Source organism: Erythrolamprus reginae, chromosome 1, assembly GCF_031021105.1.
Source record: "Erythrolamprus reginae isolate rEryReg1 chromosome 1, rEryReg1.hap1, whole genome shotgun sequence".
NCBI lineage: Eukaryota > Metazoa > Chordata > Lepidosauria > Squamata > Dipsadidae > Erythrolamprus > Erythrolamprus reginae.
This window is the reverse complement of record NC_091950.1, coordinates 390360895-390379817: the sequence shown is the minus strand read 5'-3', so window position 1 is coordinate 390379817 and position 18923 is coordinate 390360895. Positions and strand designations below refer to the sequence as shown.

At 44.0% G+C, this 18923-nt stretch overlaps 1 protein-coding gene across 1 annotated transcript in view; it reads left to right on the top strand.

The window, feature by feature from the left end:
- ELP3 (elongator acetyltransferase complex subunit 3) overlaps positions 1–18923 on the top strand; it is a 150462-nt gene that overhangs the window by 74501 nt on the left and 57038 nt on the right. The window contains exons 10-11 of the mRNA XM_070734881.1: positions 11761–11954; positions 17603–17693. Of these exons, the coding sequence (XP_070590982.1) occupies positions 11761–11954; positions 17603–17693 (285 nt within the window). The remainder of the gene's footprint in view (positions 1–11760; positions 11955–17602; positions 17694–18923) is intronic.

Genomic DNA, 18923 nt, shown 5'->3' with positions numbered 1-18923 from the left:
ACTTTAGTAACTGAGTAATTGATGCATGGAACTCACTTCCAAACTCTGTAGTATCATCACCTAACCAGTGTTCTCTCTAAATTTTTTTTGGGGTGGGCGGAAAAGTATAGTGTCTGAGCGACAGTCCCTTCGGGACTGGGCGACACAGAAATAATAATAAAATTTCCCTCTCAGCTTCTGGGCAGGTTTGGAAAACTCTGAGTTGATGATGATTTTTAAGTGAGCGATTGCTCACTGCTCAGCTTAGAGGGAACTATGCACCTAACCCAAAAAACTTTACCCTTAGAGTATCCACTGTTGACCTCACCCCATTCCTAAGAGGTCAGTAATAACATAAGTGCATCAGTGTGCCTTCCGTCTCCTGTCTTAATGTTTCCCTCTTACTAGTATCATGTATATAAATATTATTATATCTTTGAATATTACCAATACGTACTTGACAAAACAAATAAATACAAAATAAATGAAATAAATGTGTGGGTGCATGCCAGCCCGCTACTTGTGCTGCCTGGTTGCAAATAGGCGATGATCTGATAGTTGGGGATTGGGGACCCCTGGTTTCTACAACAAAGCATCATTAAAAAAAAACCTGTCTCAGTACAGCCCCAACTTTTCCATGCATTATTGCATTTATAGGGCTATACAGAAAATAAAATTTTGCTGGTTCCTTTCTTGTTTTCAACAAAAACTACAGACTTGGATTTAAATGACTCAGAATTGTAGATTGGGAATGATGTCTAAATTAAATAAATACATTTCACATAGCATGGAAAATATATTGATTTTTGTACCAACAGCTAATGATGTTCTGTTCTGTTCCATGTGCTCAGATCTCTTATCTTTGGCACTCAGCGAATAGCACAAGGGAAACAAACTGGGGACATGTGCTAGGTACATCTGCCTCTGTCATGAACTACGTGGAACAGCTTTCTATGGGTTTTTTTAAAAACCTCTGTGAAAGACTATAAGCAGTTTGCAATTTGTGTCTTGCACCTTCATTTCTTTTAAAAGCTGATGAATGGTAGAAACTGTTCCTCCTCCTTGAGCTGCTTATGACTCATCAACTGAAAGTGCCTAGGGACAATTTTGAGAGTTGAATGATAAACCTTTGCTATCCTCCCCTCTGCTCTGCCTTTGGATTAATTGTTGCTGTAACATCAATGACATTTAAAATCTCTGAGATAACTGCAGGGGGAAAGTCAGCTGTGTCAGAGTCTTTGGTTCAGGAACTCATTTGCCTTTGCAAGGAATCACCCAACTTGTCAAAATACTACTTTTTTTGCAAGCAGAGTTAATGTGTAGTAATAGTACACTGTTACTTTAGTAATAGTAAATAGTGTAGTCTAAATGATAGTGAAGAATTCTCAGACAACTAGCTAGATTTAAGACTGTCAATCATGTCCTCTTCCCCCACCCCAAGCAATCCTCTTCGCCAGGCTGTGGAATCTCTACAATCTCCACATTCCTCTTTACATAAATGTAGGTAAAGCACTAACTTCCAACTGTCCTGACAATTTTTTTATATAAGCAGTATACAGTGGTACCTCGTGATACGAACCCCTCGTCATATGAACTTTTCGAGATACGAACCCAGGGTTTGGAATTTTTTTGCCTCTTCTTACGAACTTTTTTCACCTTACGAACCTGCCGCTGCCACTGGGATGCACCGCCTCCAGACTTTCGTTGCAAGCCAAGCACCAGTTTTTGCGATCCTGGGATCCCCCGAGGCTCCCCTCCATGGGAAACCCCACCTCCTGACTTCTGCAAAAACGCGATGCTGTAGGGAAATCCCAGGAGGGGAATCCCAGGATCGCAAAAACGGGCAGAGTTGAGGGGACAAAAACAGGAAGAAAAGACTCATGGAGCTCAAGGGAGGAGAAAGGTGTGGGTGAGATGAGCAGAGTGGGGTGGGAAAAACAGGAAGAAAAGACTCATGGAGCTCAAGGGAGGAGAAAGGTGTGGGGGAGATGAGCAGAGTGGGGGGGGGACAAAAACGGGAGGCAGGGACTCATGGAGCTCAAGGGAGGAGAAAGGTGTGGGGGAGATGAGCAGAGTGGGGTGGGAAAAAACGGGAAGAAAAGACTCATGGAGCGCAAGGAAGGAGAAAGGTGTGGGGGAGATGAGCAGAGTGGGGTGGGAAAAAACGGGAAGAAAAGACTCATGGAGCTCAAGAGAGGAGAAAGGTGTGGGGGAGATGAGCAGAGTGGGGTGGGAAAAAACAGGAAGAAAAGACTCATGGAGCTCAAGGGAGGAGAAAGGTGTGGGGGAGATGAGGAGAGTGGAGTGGGAAAAAACGGGAAGAAAAGACTCATGGAGCTCAAGGGAGGAGAAAGGTGTGGGGGAGATGAGCAGAGGGGTGGGAAAAAACGGGAAGAAAAGACTCATGGAGCTCAAGAGAGGAGAAAGGTGTGGGGGAGATGAGCAGAGTGGGGTGGGAAAAAACGGGAAGAAAAGACTCATGGAGCCCAAGGAAGGAGAAAGGTGTGGGGGAGATGAGCGGGGGGGGGGACAAAAATGGGAGGCAGGGACTCATGGAGCTCAAGGGAGGAGAAAGGTGTGGGTGAGATGAGCAGAGTGGGGTGGGAAAAAACGGGAAGAAAAGACTCATGGAGCTCAAGGAAGGAGAAAGGTGTGGGGGAGATGAGCAGAGTGGGGTGGGGAAAAACGGGAAGAAAAGACTCATGGAGCTCAAGAGAGGAGAAAGGTGTGGGGGAGATGAGCAGAGTGGGGTGGGAAAAAACGGGAAGAAAAGACTCATGGAGCTCAAGGGAGGAGAAAGGTGTGGGTGAGATGAGCAGAGTGGGGTGGGAAAAAACGGGAAGAAAAGACTCATGGAGCTCAAGGAAGGAGAAAGGTGTGGGGGAGATGAGCAGAGTGGGGTGGGGAAAAACGGGAAGAAAAGACTCATGGAGCTCAAGAGAGGAGAAAGGTGTGGGTGAGATGAGCAGAGTGGGGTGGGAAAAAACGGGAAGAAAAGACTCATGGAGCTCAAGGAAGGAGAAAGGTGTGGGGGAGATGAGCAGAGTGGGGTGGGGAAAAACGGGAAGAAAAGACTCATGGAGCTCAAGAGAGGAGAAAGGTGTGGGGGAGATGAGCAGACTGGGGTGGGAAAAAACAGGAAGAAAAGACTCATGGAGCTCAAGGGAGGAGAAAGGTGTGGGGGAGATGAGTGGGCTGGGGAAAAACAGGAAGAAAGGACTCATGGAGCTCAAGGGAGGAGAAAGGTGTGGGGGAGATGAGGAGAGTGGGGTGGGAAAAAACAGGAAGAAAAGACTCATGGAGCTCAAGGGAGGAGAAAGGTGTGGGGGAGATGAGGAGAGTGGGGTGGGAAAAAACAGGAAGAAAAGACTCATGGAGCTCAAGGGAGGAGAAAGGTGTGGGGGAGATGAGGAGAATGGGGGGGAAACAGGAAGAAAAGACTCATGGAGCTCAAGGGAGGAGAAAGGTGTGGGGGAGATGAGGAGAGTGGGGTGGGAAAAAACAGGAAGAAAAGACTCATGGAGCTCAAGGGAGGAGAAAGGTGTGGGGGAGATGAGGAGAGTGGGGTGGGAAAAAACAGGAAGAAAAGACTCATGGAGCTCAAGGGAGGAGAAAGGTGTGGGGGAGATGAGGAGAGTGGGGGGGGAAACAGGAAGAAAAGACTCATGGAGCTCAAGAGAGGAGAAAGGTGTGGGGGAGATGAGCAGAGTGGGGTGGGAAAAAACAGGAAGAAAAGACTCATGGAGCTCAAGGGAGGAGAAAGGTGTGGGGGAGATGAGGAGAGTGGAGTGGGAAAAAACGGGAAGAAAAGACTCATGGAGCCCAAGGAAGGAGAAAGGTGTGGGGGAGATGAGCAGAGTGGGGTGGGAAAAAACGGGAAGAAAAGACTCATGGAGCTCAAGGGAGGAGAAAGGTGTGGGGGAGATGAGCAGAGGGGTGGGAAAAAACGGGAAGAAAAGACTCATGGAGCTCAAGAGAGGAGAAAGGTGTGGGGGAGATGAGCAGAGTGGGGTGGGAAAAAACGGGAAGAAAAGACTCATGGAGCCCAAGGAAGGAGAAAGGTGTGGGGGAGATGAGCAGGGGGGGGGGACAAAAACGGGAGGCAGGGACTCATGGAGCTCAAGGGAGGAGAAAGGTGTGGGTGAGATGAGCAGAGTGGGGTGGGAAAAAACGGGAAGAAAAGACTCATGGAGCTCAAGGGAGGAGAAAGGTGTGGGGGAGATGAGCAGAGTGGGGTGGGGAAAAACGGGAAGAAAAGACTCATGGAGCTCAAGAGAGGAGAAAGGTGTGGGGGAGATGAGCAGACTGGGGTGGGAAAAAACAGGAAGAAAAGACTCATGGAGCTCAAGGGAGGAGAAAGGTGTGGGGGAGATGAGTGGGCTGGGGAAAAACAGGAAGAAAGGACTCATGGAGCTCAAGGGAGGAGAAAGGTGTGGGGGAGATGAGGAGAGTGGGGTGGGAAAAAACAGGAAGAAAAGACTCATGGAGCTCAAGGGAGGAGAAAGGTGTGGGGGAGATGAGGAGAATGGGGGGGGGGAAACAGGAAGAAAAGACTCATGGAGCTCAAGGGAGGAGAAAGGTGTGGGGGAGATGAGGAGAGTGGGGTGGGAAAAAACAGGAAGAAAAGACTCATGGAGCTCAAGGGAGGAGAAAGGTGTGGGGGAGATGAGGAGAGTGGGGGGGGAAACAGGAAGAAAAGACTCATGGAGCTCAAGGGAGGAGAAAGGTGTGGGGGAGATGAGGAGAGTGGGGTGGGAAAAAACAGGAAGAAAAGACTCATGGAGCTCAAGGGAGGAGAAAGGTGTGGGGGAGATGAGGAGAGTGGGGTGGGAAAAAACAGGAAGAAAAGACTCATGGAGCTCAAGGGAGGAGAAAGGTGTGGGGGAGATGAGCAGAGTGGGGTGGGAAAAAACAGGAAGAAAAGACTCATGGAGCTCAAGGGAGGAGAAAGGTGTGGGGGAGATGAGCAGACTGGGGTGGGAAAAAACAGGAAGAAAAGACTCATGGAGCTCAAGGGAGGAGAAAGGTGTGGGGGAGATGAGCAGAGTGGGGTGGGGAAAACGGGAAGAAAAGACTCATGGAGCTCAAGGGAGGAGAAAGGTGTGGGGGAGATGAGCAGAGTGGGGTGGGAAAAAACGGGAAGAAAAGACTCATGGAGCTCAAGGGAGGAGAAAGGTGTGGGGGAGATGAGCAGAGTGGGGTGGGGAAAACGGGAAGAAAAGACTCACGGAGCTCAAGGGAGGAGAAAGGTGTGGGGGAGATGAGCAGAGTGGGGTGGGAAAAAACAGGAAGAAAAGACTCATGGAGCTCAAGGGAGGAGAAAGGTGTGGGGGAGATGAGCAGAGTGGGGTGGGAAAAAACAGGAAGAAAAGACTCATGGAGCTCAAGGGAGGAGAAAGGTGTGGGGGAGATGAGCAGAGTGGGGGGGGGAAAACGGGAAGAAAAGACTCATGGAGCTCAAGGGAGGAGAAAGGTGTGGGGGAGATGAGCAGAGTGGGGTGGGGAAAACGGGAAGAAAAGACTCATGGAGCTCAAGGGAGGAGAAAGGTGTGGGGGAGATGAGCAGAGTGGGGTGGGAAAAAACAGGAAGAAAAGACTCACGGAGCTCAAGGGAGGAGAAAGGTGTGGGGGAGATGAGCAGAGTGGGGTGGGAAAAAACAGGAAGAAAAGACTCATGGAGCTCAAGGGAGGAGAAAGGTGTCGGGGAGATGAGCAGAGTGGGGTGGGAAAAAACAGGAAGAAAAGACTCATGGAGCTCAAGGGAGGAGAAAGGTGTGGGGGAGATGAGCAGACTGGGGTGGGAAAAAACAGGAAGAAAAGACTCATGGAGCTCAAGGGAGGAGAAAGGTGTGGGGGAGATGAGCAGAGTGGGGTGGGGAAAACGGCAAGAAAAGACTCATGGAGCTCAAGGGAGGAGAAAGGTGTGGGGGAGATGAGCAGAGTGGGGTGGGAAAAAACGGGAAGAAAAGACTCATGGAGCTCAAGGAAGGAGAAAGGTGTGGGGGAGATGAGCAGAGTGGGGTGGGAAAAAACGGGAAGAAAAGACTCATGGAGCTCAGGGGAGGAGAAAGGTGTGGGGGAGATGAGCAGAGTGGGGGGGGACAAAAACGGGAGGCAGGGACTCATGGAGCTCAAGGGAGGAGAAAGGTGTGGGGGAGATGAGCAGAGTGGGGTGGGAAAAAACGGGAAGAAAAGACTCATGGAGCTCAAGGAAGGAGAAAGGTGTGGGGGAGATGAGCAGAGTGGGGTGGGAAAAAACGGGAAGAAAAGACTCATGGAGCTCAGGGGAGGAGAAAGGTGTGGGGGAGATGAGCAGAGTGGGGGGGGACAAAAACGGGAGGCAGGGACTCATGGAGCTCAAGAGAGGCTCTTTTCGTTGGGACTCCCTCCCCCCACTCCGTTCCCTTCAGCTTTGTCTGGCCACTGCTTTTTTAAAAATATTTTTAATATTTTGGATTCTCTTAATGGGCTTGCACGCATTATTGGCTTTTCCATTGATTCCTATGGGAAACATTGTTTCATCTTACGAACTTTTCACCTTACGAACCTTGTCCTGGAACCAATTAAGTTCGTAAGACGAGGTATTACTGTATAAGCAATATCTCAAAATAATATTCATTCTAGCTTTAAACTTGGGGTTTTTTGGTTTTGGTTTTCATTTCAAGAATGTACGTGGGTAAGAAATTCTAGTGACGTTTATCCTTCGTGTTTTTCACTTTGCACCCACATTTAGGTATACTATACATCCTGATACTCAATATTTTGATAACGTTTGTTGACGTTTAGAAAGGTTATCCTTGGTACCCAGATGGTGAAGCCACACATTTTACGCTGTTATTGGATGATAGCTCCTGACCTAGATGGTTTTGAAAAGCAATTTTTAAAAACCAGAAAAGAAATGAGGTCTGTCGGGTTAATCTCAATGTAAAGTGCCTCGCTAAATAAAAAATCAGAAATGTTAATGAATAGCAAGGAGCAAGAACGAGGGAGCATCCAGAGACAGTATGTATTTCAGAGGTGTTTAATTCATCAGTTGGAAATACATTTTTGCTATATCTTCACTCTTGTTGAGTGGTATGATCTCCACAATTTAATGCCTGATGATTCTGGAACATTGCACAAATCTAGGGAGTGCAGAGGAGATGACCCACATACAAATTTGAATTTTATGGGACAAGATGTCAAGGTTCCAGGTAGCATCCAAATTAAATCAGGGTCCAAGTCAGAGTACTGTGGAGCCAGAATGGCATCAAGTCTATCGCTGGCAAACCATGATAAGGCCGACATGATATTCTGTAGGCACCAGATCAACAACTGATTACGTGACATTCCACAAATACCTCCTTTCCTAAAAACAGACTTCCTCCTTGATCAACCCTGGAGAGAAGAGATACCCCAAAACTGCACATAGGCAATGGACTTTTAAAGCAAAAACATGAATTGATCAGAGTATCCACGGTTGACCTCTCCAGATTCCTAAGAGGTCAGTAAGGGGCGTACATAAGCGCACTAGAGTGCCTTCATTTATTTATTAGATTTGTATGCCACCCCTTTCCGTAGACTCGGGGCGGCTCACAACACAATAAAACAGTTCATGACAAATCTAATAATTTACAATTTACAATTTAAAATAGTTAAAAAACCCCATTTTTAAGCAGACATACCTACAAACATACCATACATAAATTATATAGGCCTGGGGGAGATATCTCAATTCCCCCATGCCTGACGACAAAGGTGGGTTTTGAGGAGTTTACGAAAGGCAAGGAGGGTAGGGGCAGTTCTAATCTCTGGGGGGAGCTGGTTCCAGAGAGTCGGGGCCGCCACAGAGAAGGCTCTTCCCCTGGGGCCCGCCAACCGACATTGTTTAGTTGACGGGACCCGGAGAAGGCCGACTCTGTGGGACCTAATCGGTCGCTGGGATTCGTGTAGCAGAAGGCGGTCTCGGAGATATTCTGGTCCGATGCCATGAAGGGCTTTATAACCAACACTTTGAATTGTGACCGTAAATTGATCGGCAACCAATGCAGACTGCGGAGTGTTGGTGTAACATGGGCATACTTTTAGGACTGCCCCTACTCTTCCTGCCTTCCGTAAACTCCTTAAAACCCACCTCTGCCGTCAAGCATGGGGGAACTGAAACATCTCCCCCTGGGCATGTTTAATTTATGCATGGTATGTCTGTGTGTGCGTCTGTTAGCATATGGGGTTTTTTAAATATTTAAATATTTTTAAATTTGTCTGTTTACTTATGATTTGTTTCTACATGTTGTGAGCCGCCCCAAGTCTTCGGAGAGGGGCGGCATACAAATCTAAGTAATAAATAAATAATAAATAAATACTTAGGGAAGCCCATGACTGCTCTCGCAGCTGCATTCTGCACGATCTGAAGTTTCTGAACACTTTTCAAAGGTAGCCCCATGTAGTCCCGTCCCCTGTCCTGTAGTCTCTCCTATATCTCATATTTCTTCTCTACTATATCTCTATAAGCTTCATTGTATATTACTGTGTATTGGACAAAATAAATAAATAAAAATAAATAAAAATTGCCCACAAGGCAATCATGAAACCCCCCCCATGCATCAACCAACCAATGGGATTCTCTAAAAGTGTTTCCTAATATCCAGTGAGATGTAACCTGATAACTAATGGTATGCAACTTGAGGATAATAAAAAGAGATACCAGGCTTTGTGCCTTCCCACAAGATGTCATTTTGCCTCCTGACTCTTCATTGATGCGTCAAAGTTCCAATTTATTGCTGGAGCCATCCTGGCCCCTGCAGTGCGAAACCTGAATTTTTAACAAAAAACAATAGTCCTTAAGAACCCATCAAAATGCACAGTAGCAAAAACCCATCAAAGAAAGCTTGTTTAATGTTTAAAAGTTTGAGAGAAGCCCATTGTGGTCTTTGTAGTTTTAACTCCTGACTCTCCTGAAAGCTCCTGTTTATTCTACCTGCCTGCCTAATCTTCACCTACAGAGATCCATCCATTTTCTATAACATTGTCACCTCCTCATCCATTTCAGTTTTCCCTTGTTTGACTGTTTTTGTTACGTTACTCAGAGTGAGCAGTAAACCAATTCCATAGATATTTATCCTGCCAAAGCAAGATAATCACCTGTTTGTCTGGCCCCTGGAAGAAAAGCTGTAACTGTACAGCTGAGTAGCCATCCTCTCACAATAAAGGGAAAACAGCAGTTGTTTTGCCATCCACATTACTAATTTGTACAATTTGCATCCTGCTTATTTATGCTAGCGGGTTTACAAGGCTGTGAAAGAATGAGCTGTGTTGATGTCATTAATGGTAATAATAGTGGAAGGGGGGGGGGTGTTGGAAAAGATTAAAATAAATTGACTTGTGCTGGGAAACCCTTATGACCCTTATAGAATATCTGGCATGTGTCCTGAAGACCACCTAGAAAAAGATATTGACAAAATTGAACCGGTCCAAAGACGGGCTACAAGAATGGTGGAAGGTCTTAAGCATAAAACGTATCAGGAAAGACTTCATGAACTCAATCTGTATAGTCTGGAGGACAGAAGGAAAAGGGGGGACATGATCGAAACATTTAAATATGTTAAAGGATAAGGTCCAGGAGGGAAGTGTTTTTAATAGGAAAGTGAACACAAGAACAAGGGGGCACAATCTGAAGTTAGTTGGGGGAAAGATCAAAAGCAACATGAGAAAATATTATTTTACTGAAAGAGTAGTAGATCCTTGGAACAAACTTCCAGCAGACGTGGTAGATAAATCCACAGTAACTGAATTTAAACATGCCTGGGATAAACATATATCCATCCTAAGATAAAATACAGAAAATAGTATAAGGGCAGACTAGATGGATCATGAGGTCTTTTTCTGCCGTCAGTCTTCTTTGTTTCTCTGTTTCTATGCTGCTGAGGGTGAGGTGGTGGTAGTACAGATTTTTTGGATAAAGTGAGCCCTTTGAAACATAGTAGTATTGCTTGCTTTGGATCAAAACATTTAAAATATAACATTTTGGAGATCAAAATATACAATTCCATCTCCAGGAGTTTTGTTTATAAAAAGACTTACTATGCATTGGACTTTAAGCACATTGACCTGAGCAAGTGTTATATCTCCCAAGTATGATCAGTAGCTATTGCAAGGCTGTTCTGTTCCATTACAGTGTGAAAATTGTTATTGACTAAAGATCTTTCCATCATCTTGATTCCCATGATTGCAAACCTATGTCTGTTAGATTTACTGTAGGGCTTCCTGAAAACCATATATTCATTGTTTTGCTGTTCTTCCATAGCAGTTGTTCACTTACATACTTACATACCTGAACATGGAGGTTTTAGATAATCATTATGAAGAACTGTCAAGCCTGTTGCTCACTGGATTTTTTAAAATCACAATTTAAAGGCATTTTGAGATAGCAGCTATCTCAGTAACTTGCGCATCACATTCTATCCGTTAACATTTTGTGAAGAATTGGTCTGTGTGGCACAGAAGAAAAACATAAGACTCCAAACTAGACAGGTTGTGATTGGCGGTTACCATCTTCAACTGTCAAACAACCCCGATAACATTAAACTCATGTTTAAAATCAGCTCACCTAATGCAGTGCTGCATACTGCCCTGAGGGAGGACTACCTGTCAGTTGTTAAGGCAGCTATTTTTAAACGCAGATTTCAAAAGATTTAGTACTCTTCTGAAATAGCATTAAATCCATGGTTTAAAAAATTATAGCCTTAGGACATCTTGTGTGGCACACCTGTGTGTCCGTTTTGTTACCTGCCCAGGTGCAGTAGCATAATTGCGCTAGACTCTGCTAGCACTCAGACCCACGGGGGCAAACACACATCACAGTTCCACCTTAGCAGCCCACCTCTGCTCATGGGTGGTGTGGTGCAACAGGAGTTTCACCTGGTAGGTGTTGTACATACTCCTGGTCAGTTGGAGGATGATGAAGATATTGAGGACTCTGATTCAGATAGTGTTTATGAATTAGTGGGGGGGCCGGAGTTACAGGTAGTAGAACAGGTGGGAGGCCAGCCACAAGATGGGGCTATGAGTTCAGGATCTAGCGAGGGAGAATCAGACGCTCGTTGGGTTAACCCTAAATTCAGAAGGGCCCAAAAACGTAGAGAACAGAGGTCTGGAAGAAGATATTAAGGAGAGGAATGGGTTAAATACTGTAGTGATGTATTTGGCACGTCAGGGAGTCAGTGGGGAAAAAGGGTGGAGTTTCAACATTGCCGATGAGAAAAATTGAGTTTTTTCTTGCAGTCCCAAGTAAGCAAAAGTATTTTGTGTTGATTGACAGTCAGGGCTGCTGTTTTTAGAGATTATGCATTTAGGAAAATAAATCTTGTTAAGTGGAGAAGGAGAAGGAATGTGAGAAATGCGGTCAAGGGAGATAATGGACCAACAGATAAGTACATGTATGAAATGTGTTTGAATTCCAGAAGAGCAGAGATATAAATGGAGTTTCTTTATTCATGATATAATGCACTTAATAAGAGTTATTTGTAATTGCTAAATTTCTACCAGAAACCAGAACAGTAGGCACACAGAGGAGAGTTTTTTAGTGTGATGATGGAACGGCCTGTACTCAATGAATGTCTCTCCCTCCAAGGCCTATCTAATGGCCTGATGAGGTTTTGCGACAAAATCTCCCTGCTACTGGACCCTGCAGATTCCCCACTCCCATCTCCATGTGTCTGTCAGAATGATGAGTTGTTGAACTGTCCAGCCATGGTGAGCCATTGCACTAAGACTAATATCTCTTACATGTTGTTTCTTCTTCAGGAGTTTTTTGAGAATCCTGCCTTTCGCCCAGATGGCATGAAGCTATACCCAACTCTTGTGATCCGTGGCACTGGCCTCTATGAACTCTGGAAAACTGGGAGGTACAAAAGTTACCCTCCAAGCACCCTTGTGGATTTGGTAGCAAGAATTCTTGCCCTCGTGCCTCCCTGGACCCGAGTGTACCGAGTACAAAGGTAACATTTGGCTTCCATTTGCTCTGTCTTAATAAAATATGGCAGTGGAACAGTGAGATAACAAAACAGTTTGATTTCTTCATGCAGCGTCTATTTCTGACCCTGTCTGTGCTCCCAGAATAAATGTTTCTGGAAATCTAAATCGTCTCACCATCCCTCACTTCCCTGAAAGTAACTGGCAATGTTGTACTTCTGCTCTGTCATTCAAATTCTCATCACAAATATCGAGCCATTACATGTGATTCAGGATGAATCGACACCGCCAGGCTAATGTTATGATAATTGTGGCTTGTGCTTGATAGCTCATCTGTGCATAACTACCAGGGTTCATCTCTGATGACTCACCATAGATTGTGGCCACTTGCATCTTAGACACAAACTTGCAAATGAGCTTTGAAAATAGAAACCAAGCTGGGAAGGGGTGGGCAGTGGTGATCTGTAGCTATTCAGCAAATGCGGATTGGCCCCTAGGCAATAAAGGATGAAGGACACACGGAACAAAGAGCACATTGCGCAATACAGTACAGTATTAGTGTTAAACTACTATGTGGTAAAAGAGTGGATAAATGAGAGCATTTTCCTGGAGTAGCTAGGTAAAGGAAATATTCAGTTTTTAGAGGGAGGCTATTGCCAAATTGCAATTCACAGCAATCCAACCAGTGTGATCAGTACATAGAAACATAGAAGACTGACGGCAGAAAAAGACCTCATGATCCATCTAGTCTGCCCTTATACTATTTCCTGTATTTTATCTTAGGATGGATATATGTTTATCCCAGGCATGTTTAAATTCAGTTACTGTGGATTTACCAACCACGTCTGCTGGAAGTTTGTTCCAAGGATCTACTACTCTTTCAGTAAAATAATATTTTCTCATATTGCTTTTGATCTTTCCCCCAACTAACTTCAGATTGTGTCCCCTTGTTCTTGTGTTCACTTTCCTATTAAAAACACTTCCCTCCTGGACCTTATTTAACCCTTTAACATATTTAATGTAAGATTAGAGGAATAGCAGCCTCAGAATATTCAGAGGGCCACACATTATTAATTCTTTGCAACATTCAAATGCAGATGGCAGCTAGTGACCCAAAAATGAATCGACTATTTGCACAACTTGTTTTAGCCAAAAGAAGGAATGCATCACTTTCTTTAGTCGGGATATTGGCTGATAAATATTTCAGAATATTAATCCAATATTTGTCACCACTGATTTTCACCTAGTGAGGGAAGAGTATCCCATTTGTAATTGTCAGCACAGAACATTTCTGATCACAGTTGGTCTGCTTAAGGATGGGAATTACTGTAATAAGAAGCAATGTAGTGATCAAGTACCATATTTTTCGGATTATAAAATGCATCGGAGTATAAGACAATTTTGGGGGAGGAAAATAAGAAAAAAGCTGATTGGTGGGTGGATTGACCTCTGAATACCCTCAATCAGCTGTTCTCAGAGGTGAACTTTAGCAACAGGTCTGTTGATTCTGAGCTCTACACCTTGTTTTTCCAGCCTCTGTTCAAGAGGTTTTTTTCAGTCCCTGAAATCTGTTTCAGAGGCTCTTTTTTTTAGCCCCCGAAACCTCCATTTCAGAGGCTTTTTCTCCAGGCCCAGAAACTCCATTTCAGAGGCTCTTTTTTCAGCCTCTGAAACCTCTATTTTGGAGGTGATTTGGGGCGGCATAGGAAGCGTTTGGAGGGGTAATTTTGGAGGCAATTTGGGGCGACATAGGAAGCATTTGGAAGGGTGATTTTAGAGGCGATTTGGGGCGGCATAGGAAGCGTTTGGAGGGGTGATTTTGGAGATGATTTGGGGCACTATAGGAAGCGTTTGGAGGGATGATTTTGGAGGCAATTTGGGGTGGCATAGGAAGCATTTGGGAGGGTGATTTTGGAGGCGATTTGGAGCGGCATAGGAAGCGTTTGGAGAGGTGATTTTGGAGGCGATTTGGGGCGGCATAGGAAGTGTTTGGAGGGGTGATTTTGGAGGTGATTTGCGGCAGCATAGGAAGCGTTTGGAGGGGTAATTTTGGAGGTAATTTAGGGCGGCATAGGAAGCGTTTGGAGGGGTGATTTTGGAGGCGATTTGGGGTGGCATAGGAAGCCTTTGGAGGGGTGATTTTGGACGCAATTTGGGGTGGCATAGGAAGTGTTTGGAGGGGTGATTTTGGAGGCAATTTGGGGCAGCATAGGAAGCGTTTGGAGGGGTGATTTTGGAGGCAATTTGGGGTGGCCTAGGAAGCATTTGGAGGGGTGATTTTGGATGCAATTTGGGGTGGCATAGGAAGTGTTTGGAGGGGTGATTTTGGAGGCGATTTGGGGCGGCATAGGAAGCATTTGGAGGGGTGATTTTGGAGGTGATTTGGGCAGGCATAGGAAGCGTTTGGAGGGGTGATTTTGGACGCGATTTGGGGTGGCATAGGAAGCTTTTGGAGGGGTGATTTTGGAGGCAATTTGGGCGGCATAGGAAGTGTTTGGAGGGGTGATTTTGGAGGTGATTTGGGGCGGCATAGGAAGTGTTGGAGGGGTGATTTTGGAGGTGAGATGAAGCTCCTCCAACATGCTGTTTTGGCCGTTGCTCGCAGCAGGAGCCGAGAGAGAAGCGATGGTTCATAAGTAGAAAATGGTTTGTGAGTAGAGGCAAAAAAATCTTGAACACACGGTTCATATCTCGAAAAGTTCGTAGGTAGAGGCGTTCATAAGTAGAGGTAATACTGTATTGCCATACCCAATAAGCCTTACCTATCATTTGGCTTCTGACTTGAGGTCTTGCCCTTGTTAAAAAAATTATTAGAAGAATCTTTGGGCAGGTAAACATCAGCAAATGGACCTGTGACACCCTGAGTATGACATATAGAGGTATAACAAGTAGGAAGAGGGAGATTGTGATCCTGCTGTATAGAGCGCTGATAAGACCACATTTGGAATACTGTGTTCAGTTCTGGAGACCTCAAGATATTGATAAAATTGAATGGGTCCAAAGACGGGCTACAAAAATGGTGGAAGGTCTTAAGCATAAAACTTATCAGGAACTCAATCTGTATAGTCTGGAGGACAGAAGGGAAAGGGGGACATGATCAAAACATTTAAATATGTTAAAGGGTTCAATAAGGTTCAGGAGGGAAGTATTTTCAATAGGAAAGTGAACACAAGAACCAAGGGGGCACAATCTGAGGTTAGTTGGGGGAAAGATCAGAAGCAACGTGAGAAAATATTATTTTACTGAAAGAGTATAACTTCTAGCAGACGTGGTTGGTAAATCCACAGTAACTGAATTTAAACATGCCTGGGATAAACATATATCCATCCTAAGATAAAATACAGGAAATAGTATAAGGGCAGACTAGATGGAGCATGAGGTCTTTTTCTGCCGTCAGTCTTCTATGTTTCTATGAGTGGTCTTCACTACTGGAAAATCTAGACTTAAACCTTTGACATCATGGATAGAGAGAATGGAAAGTTTGTCTTTAGATTCTTAAAATTTGCCCCATTTGCATAGATGTATATGCTTATCTTGAGTCACATCCCCTCCTTACACAGAAACAGAAATATGTTTCACAGCAGATGGCCACCCAGGGCCTTCGGGCACGCCAGTACACTGTGTCACTGTTTCGGAGATGATAGACTTGCTCAGTGGATATTGCTATGTAGGCTACGTGCTAGGGTGCAAGAGTGGTTTTATTGACATCCCTGTGGTGAATCGTGCAACAGCCTGGCGTTCCACAGTATTTTGGTAATTGGAAAGAAGCACAGCTCTCTGACGGCTGCCTCTGTTCTAACATGCCTAGATGGAAATTGCATTCTCCTCCAGTGTATCCTTTAGCTGGAGCAGGGAAGAGCTTATTAACTCTTAACTGTTACTGCCTGAAGACTGTTAATGCCTGTTGACTAGATGAGGTTGTATTTACTCCCAGGGACCAGCTGAATAAATTAAGGAATGAGCTAATTATTACTGTGTTCTGGGGGAGAGGCTCGGCTAGGTGGTTGATATAGAAGAGAGCAGGGGGTGAGGGAATTAAGCCCCAGTGTGCCAGCGGGTGGAGAATCTGTCTTGATAATTTGCCGTACCTTATCACCATCAAACCTCTATTTCTTCTTACATTCCCAACTTTTCTAGTCTCCAGATCTTTTTTCATCATTTTTCTTGCAACCAGATAGCAGTTTTTAGCCAGACATATTGGAGCCTTAAGAGAAAGTTTCAGAAACATTGCAATGTTGAATAGAATAGAATAGAATAGAAATGTAATTTAGGAATTTAAAGTGTTAGGGGATGTCCTGCGATACTGTTCATAGCCAAAAATAGTGTAATTACTTCCACATCTCTACTTCACGGAAATTTGACTTTCGCGGGCGGTCTTGGAACGCATCCCCTGCGAAAGTCAAGGGAACACTGTAGAATAGAATAGAATAGAATAGAATACTTTATTGGCCAAGTGTGGGAATTCTGGGAGTTGAACTCCACAAGTCTTAAAGTTGCCAAATTTGAAGACCTCTGAGGTTAACAGTGGGGTAGGATATATCTATGTTTTCTGGAAGCATTTATTTGGACATTTTGGGAACCAAACTTTGATGCAATGGATCTGCATTTATTATTATTATTATTATTATTATTATTATTATTATTATTATTATTAATTAGATTTGTATGGCGCCCCTCTCTGTGGACTCGGAGCAGCTCACAACAAAATAATAATGTAAACAAATCTAATATTAAAAAAAACATATTTAAAAACCCAATATTAAAACCATGCAGCACAATCATTCCATACATAAACTATATATGTCCGGGGGTATCTAATTCCCCTATGCCTGGTGGCATAGGTGGTCTTTAATAATTTACGAAAGGCAAGGAGGGTGGAGGCCGTTCTAATCTCTGGGGGGAGTTGATTCCAAAGAGCTGGGGCCACCACAGAGAAGGCTCTGCCCCTGGGGCCTGCCACCGACATTGTTTAGTCGACGGGACTCGGAGAAGGCCAACTCTGTGCGACCTTATTGGTCGCTGGGATTCATGCGGCAGAAGACGGTTCTATGAACATTTGAAATGTTCATAGTTCAATTATTGTTGTCAGAGTAAGTCAAATCACAATATATGTGGACAGGAAGTAGATGGTAGCAGAAGAAGCAACAGTATAATTCTAGATATTAATGCTTTTCCAAAAAAACAAATTTTAGCTTTTTTGTTTGTTTGTTATGCTTGTTAAGGAAATTATTGTGGTCATTAAGCAATTCCAGCTCCCCTCGTTCACTTTGCTTGTCATATGCTTCCTGGAAGTCATGTGATCCTAGATTCTGCAAACATTGTAAACACCTGCTAATTGCCTGTCATCTGAATTCTGATCATGTGATCACAGGGATACTATGACATCCGTTAATGTGAGAGCCTGTCATACGTCATTTTTTTCCCCAGTGCTATTGTAACTTTGAATAGCTATTAACTATTCAATGAATGGTCATAGGTCAAAGCAGTGGCAAACACTACAAACTCTTAGTCAGGTATCAAGAACAGCACCAGAACAATACAGGAATGAAGTCCTGCTGGGCCTGATTCAACCAAGTAGTAGTAGACGAAGAACTGTTGTATTTTATATTTAAAGCATTGATGGTTAATTTTTTGAAATTATACCTTTGTTTAATGGAGGATCTGTTTCTTTTAGGGATATCCCAATGCCTTTAGTCACTTCTGGAGTGGAACATGGCAACTTGAGAGAACTGGCTTTGGCTAGGATGAAGGACTTAGGAACAGAGGTAAAACGCATAATTTTATTCTGTATTTCTTAAATCCACCAGACTTGTATCTATTCTTATCTGTACCAAGTATGATTGCTTTGGTTTGCAAAATCTGCTCAAAGTCACCCGGTAGAGAGATGGGCAACTGCAAATGTATTAAATAAGTATTATACTTGCATGTAGGCCTGAGTGCAGCCATAGAGATCCATCAAAATATAATAGTTACAAATAGTAAATGTTTTTCTGGAAGCGTACATAGGCAGCCTGAAGTCCTTTGAAATAATTGCCTCATCACAGATTAGTTGCATTAAGATTCTAATTCTCATCATTCTGATGATGGATAAATACACTCCATCCTACTGGGGTGTTTTTTTCTTCCAAATGTATGGAGACCTACACTTTTGTATGGAGACCTACGCTTTAAAGCCTTACATGGCATTGGACCAGATTACCTCCGGAACCGCCTGCTACAGCACGAATCCCAGCAACCGATAAGGTCCCACAGAGTTGGCCTTCTCCAGGTCCTGTCGACTAAACAATGTTGTTTGGTGGGGCCCAGGGGAAGAGCCTTCTCTGTGGCAGCCCCGGCCCTCTGGAACCAACTCCCTCCGGAGATTAGAACGGCCCCCACCCTCCCTGTCTTTCGTAAACTACTCAAGACTCACTTATACCGCCAGGCATGGGGGAGTTGAGATATTCCTTCCCCCTAGGCTATTACAAGTTATGCATGGTATATTTGTGTGTATGTTTGGTTTTATAATAAGGGTTTTTAGTTGTTTTATTATTGGATTGTTACATGTTATTTTTATTATTGTTGTTAGCCGCCCCGAGTCTATGGAGAGGGGCGGCATACAAATCCAATAAAATAATAATAATAATAATAATAATAATAATAATTATTATTATTATTATTATTATTATTATATTATTATTATTAATTATTATTATTAATTATTATTTTGGAATTTTCTACCCAAATAAATAATTCTTATTCATATAAGAGTGTGTGTGAAGGGGACAGTTTGAGGATTCATCATGAACACCCATAAAAAATACTTCATCGTACATATGAAAAGGCCTATTTGGAATCGGCCAGACCCAGAACCTGACCTGAATGTGGCAATTTAAATCTAGGGTAGCCTAAGCTTCCAACTTACTTTGCTGCTGGTTCTCTCCCTCCCATCTGAAAAAAAATACTAAGCTGAAAAAAAGATGGCGACTACATGCACATTGCCAGATCTCTGCTTC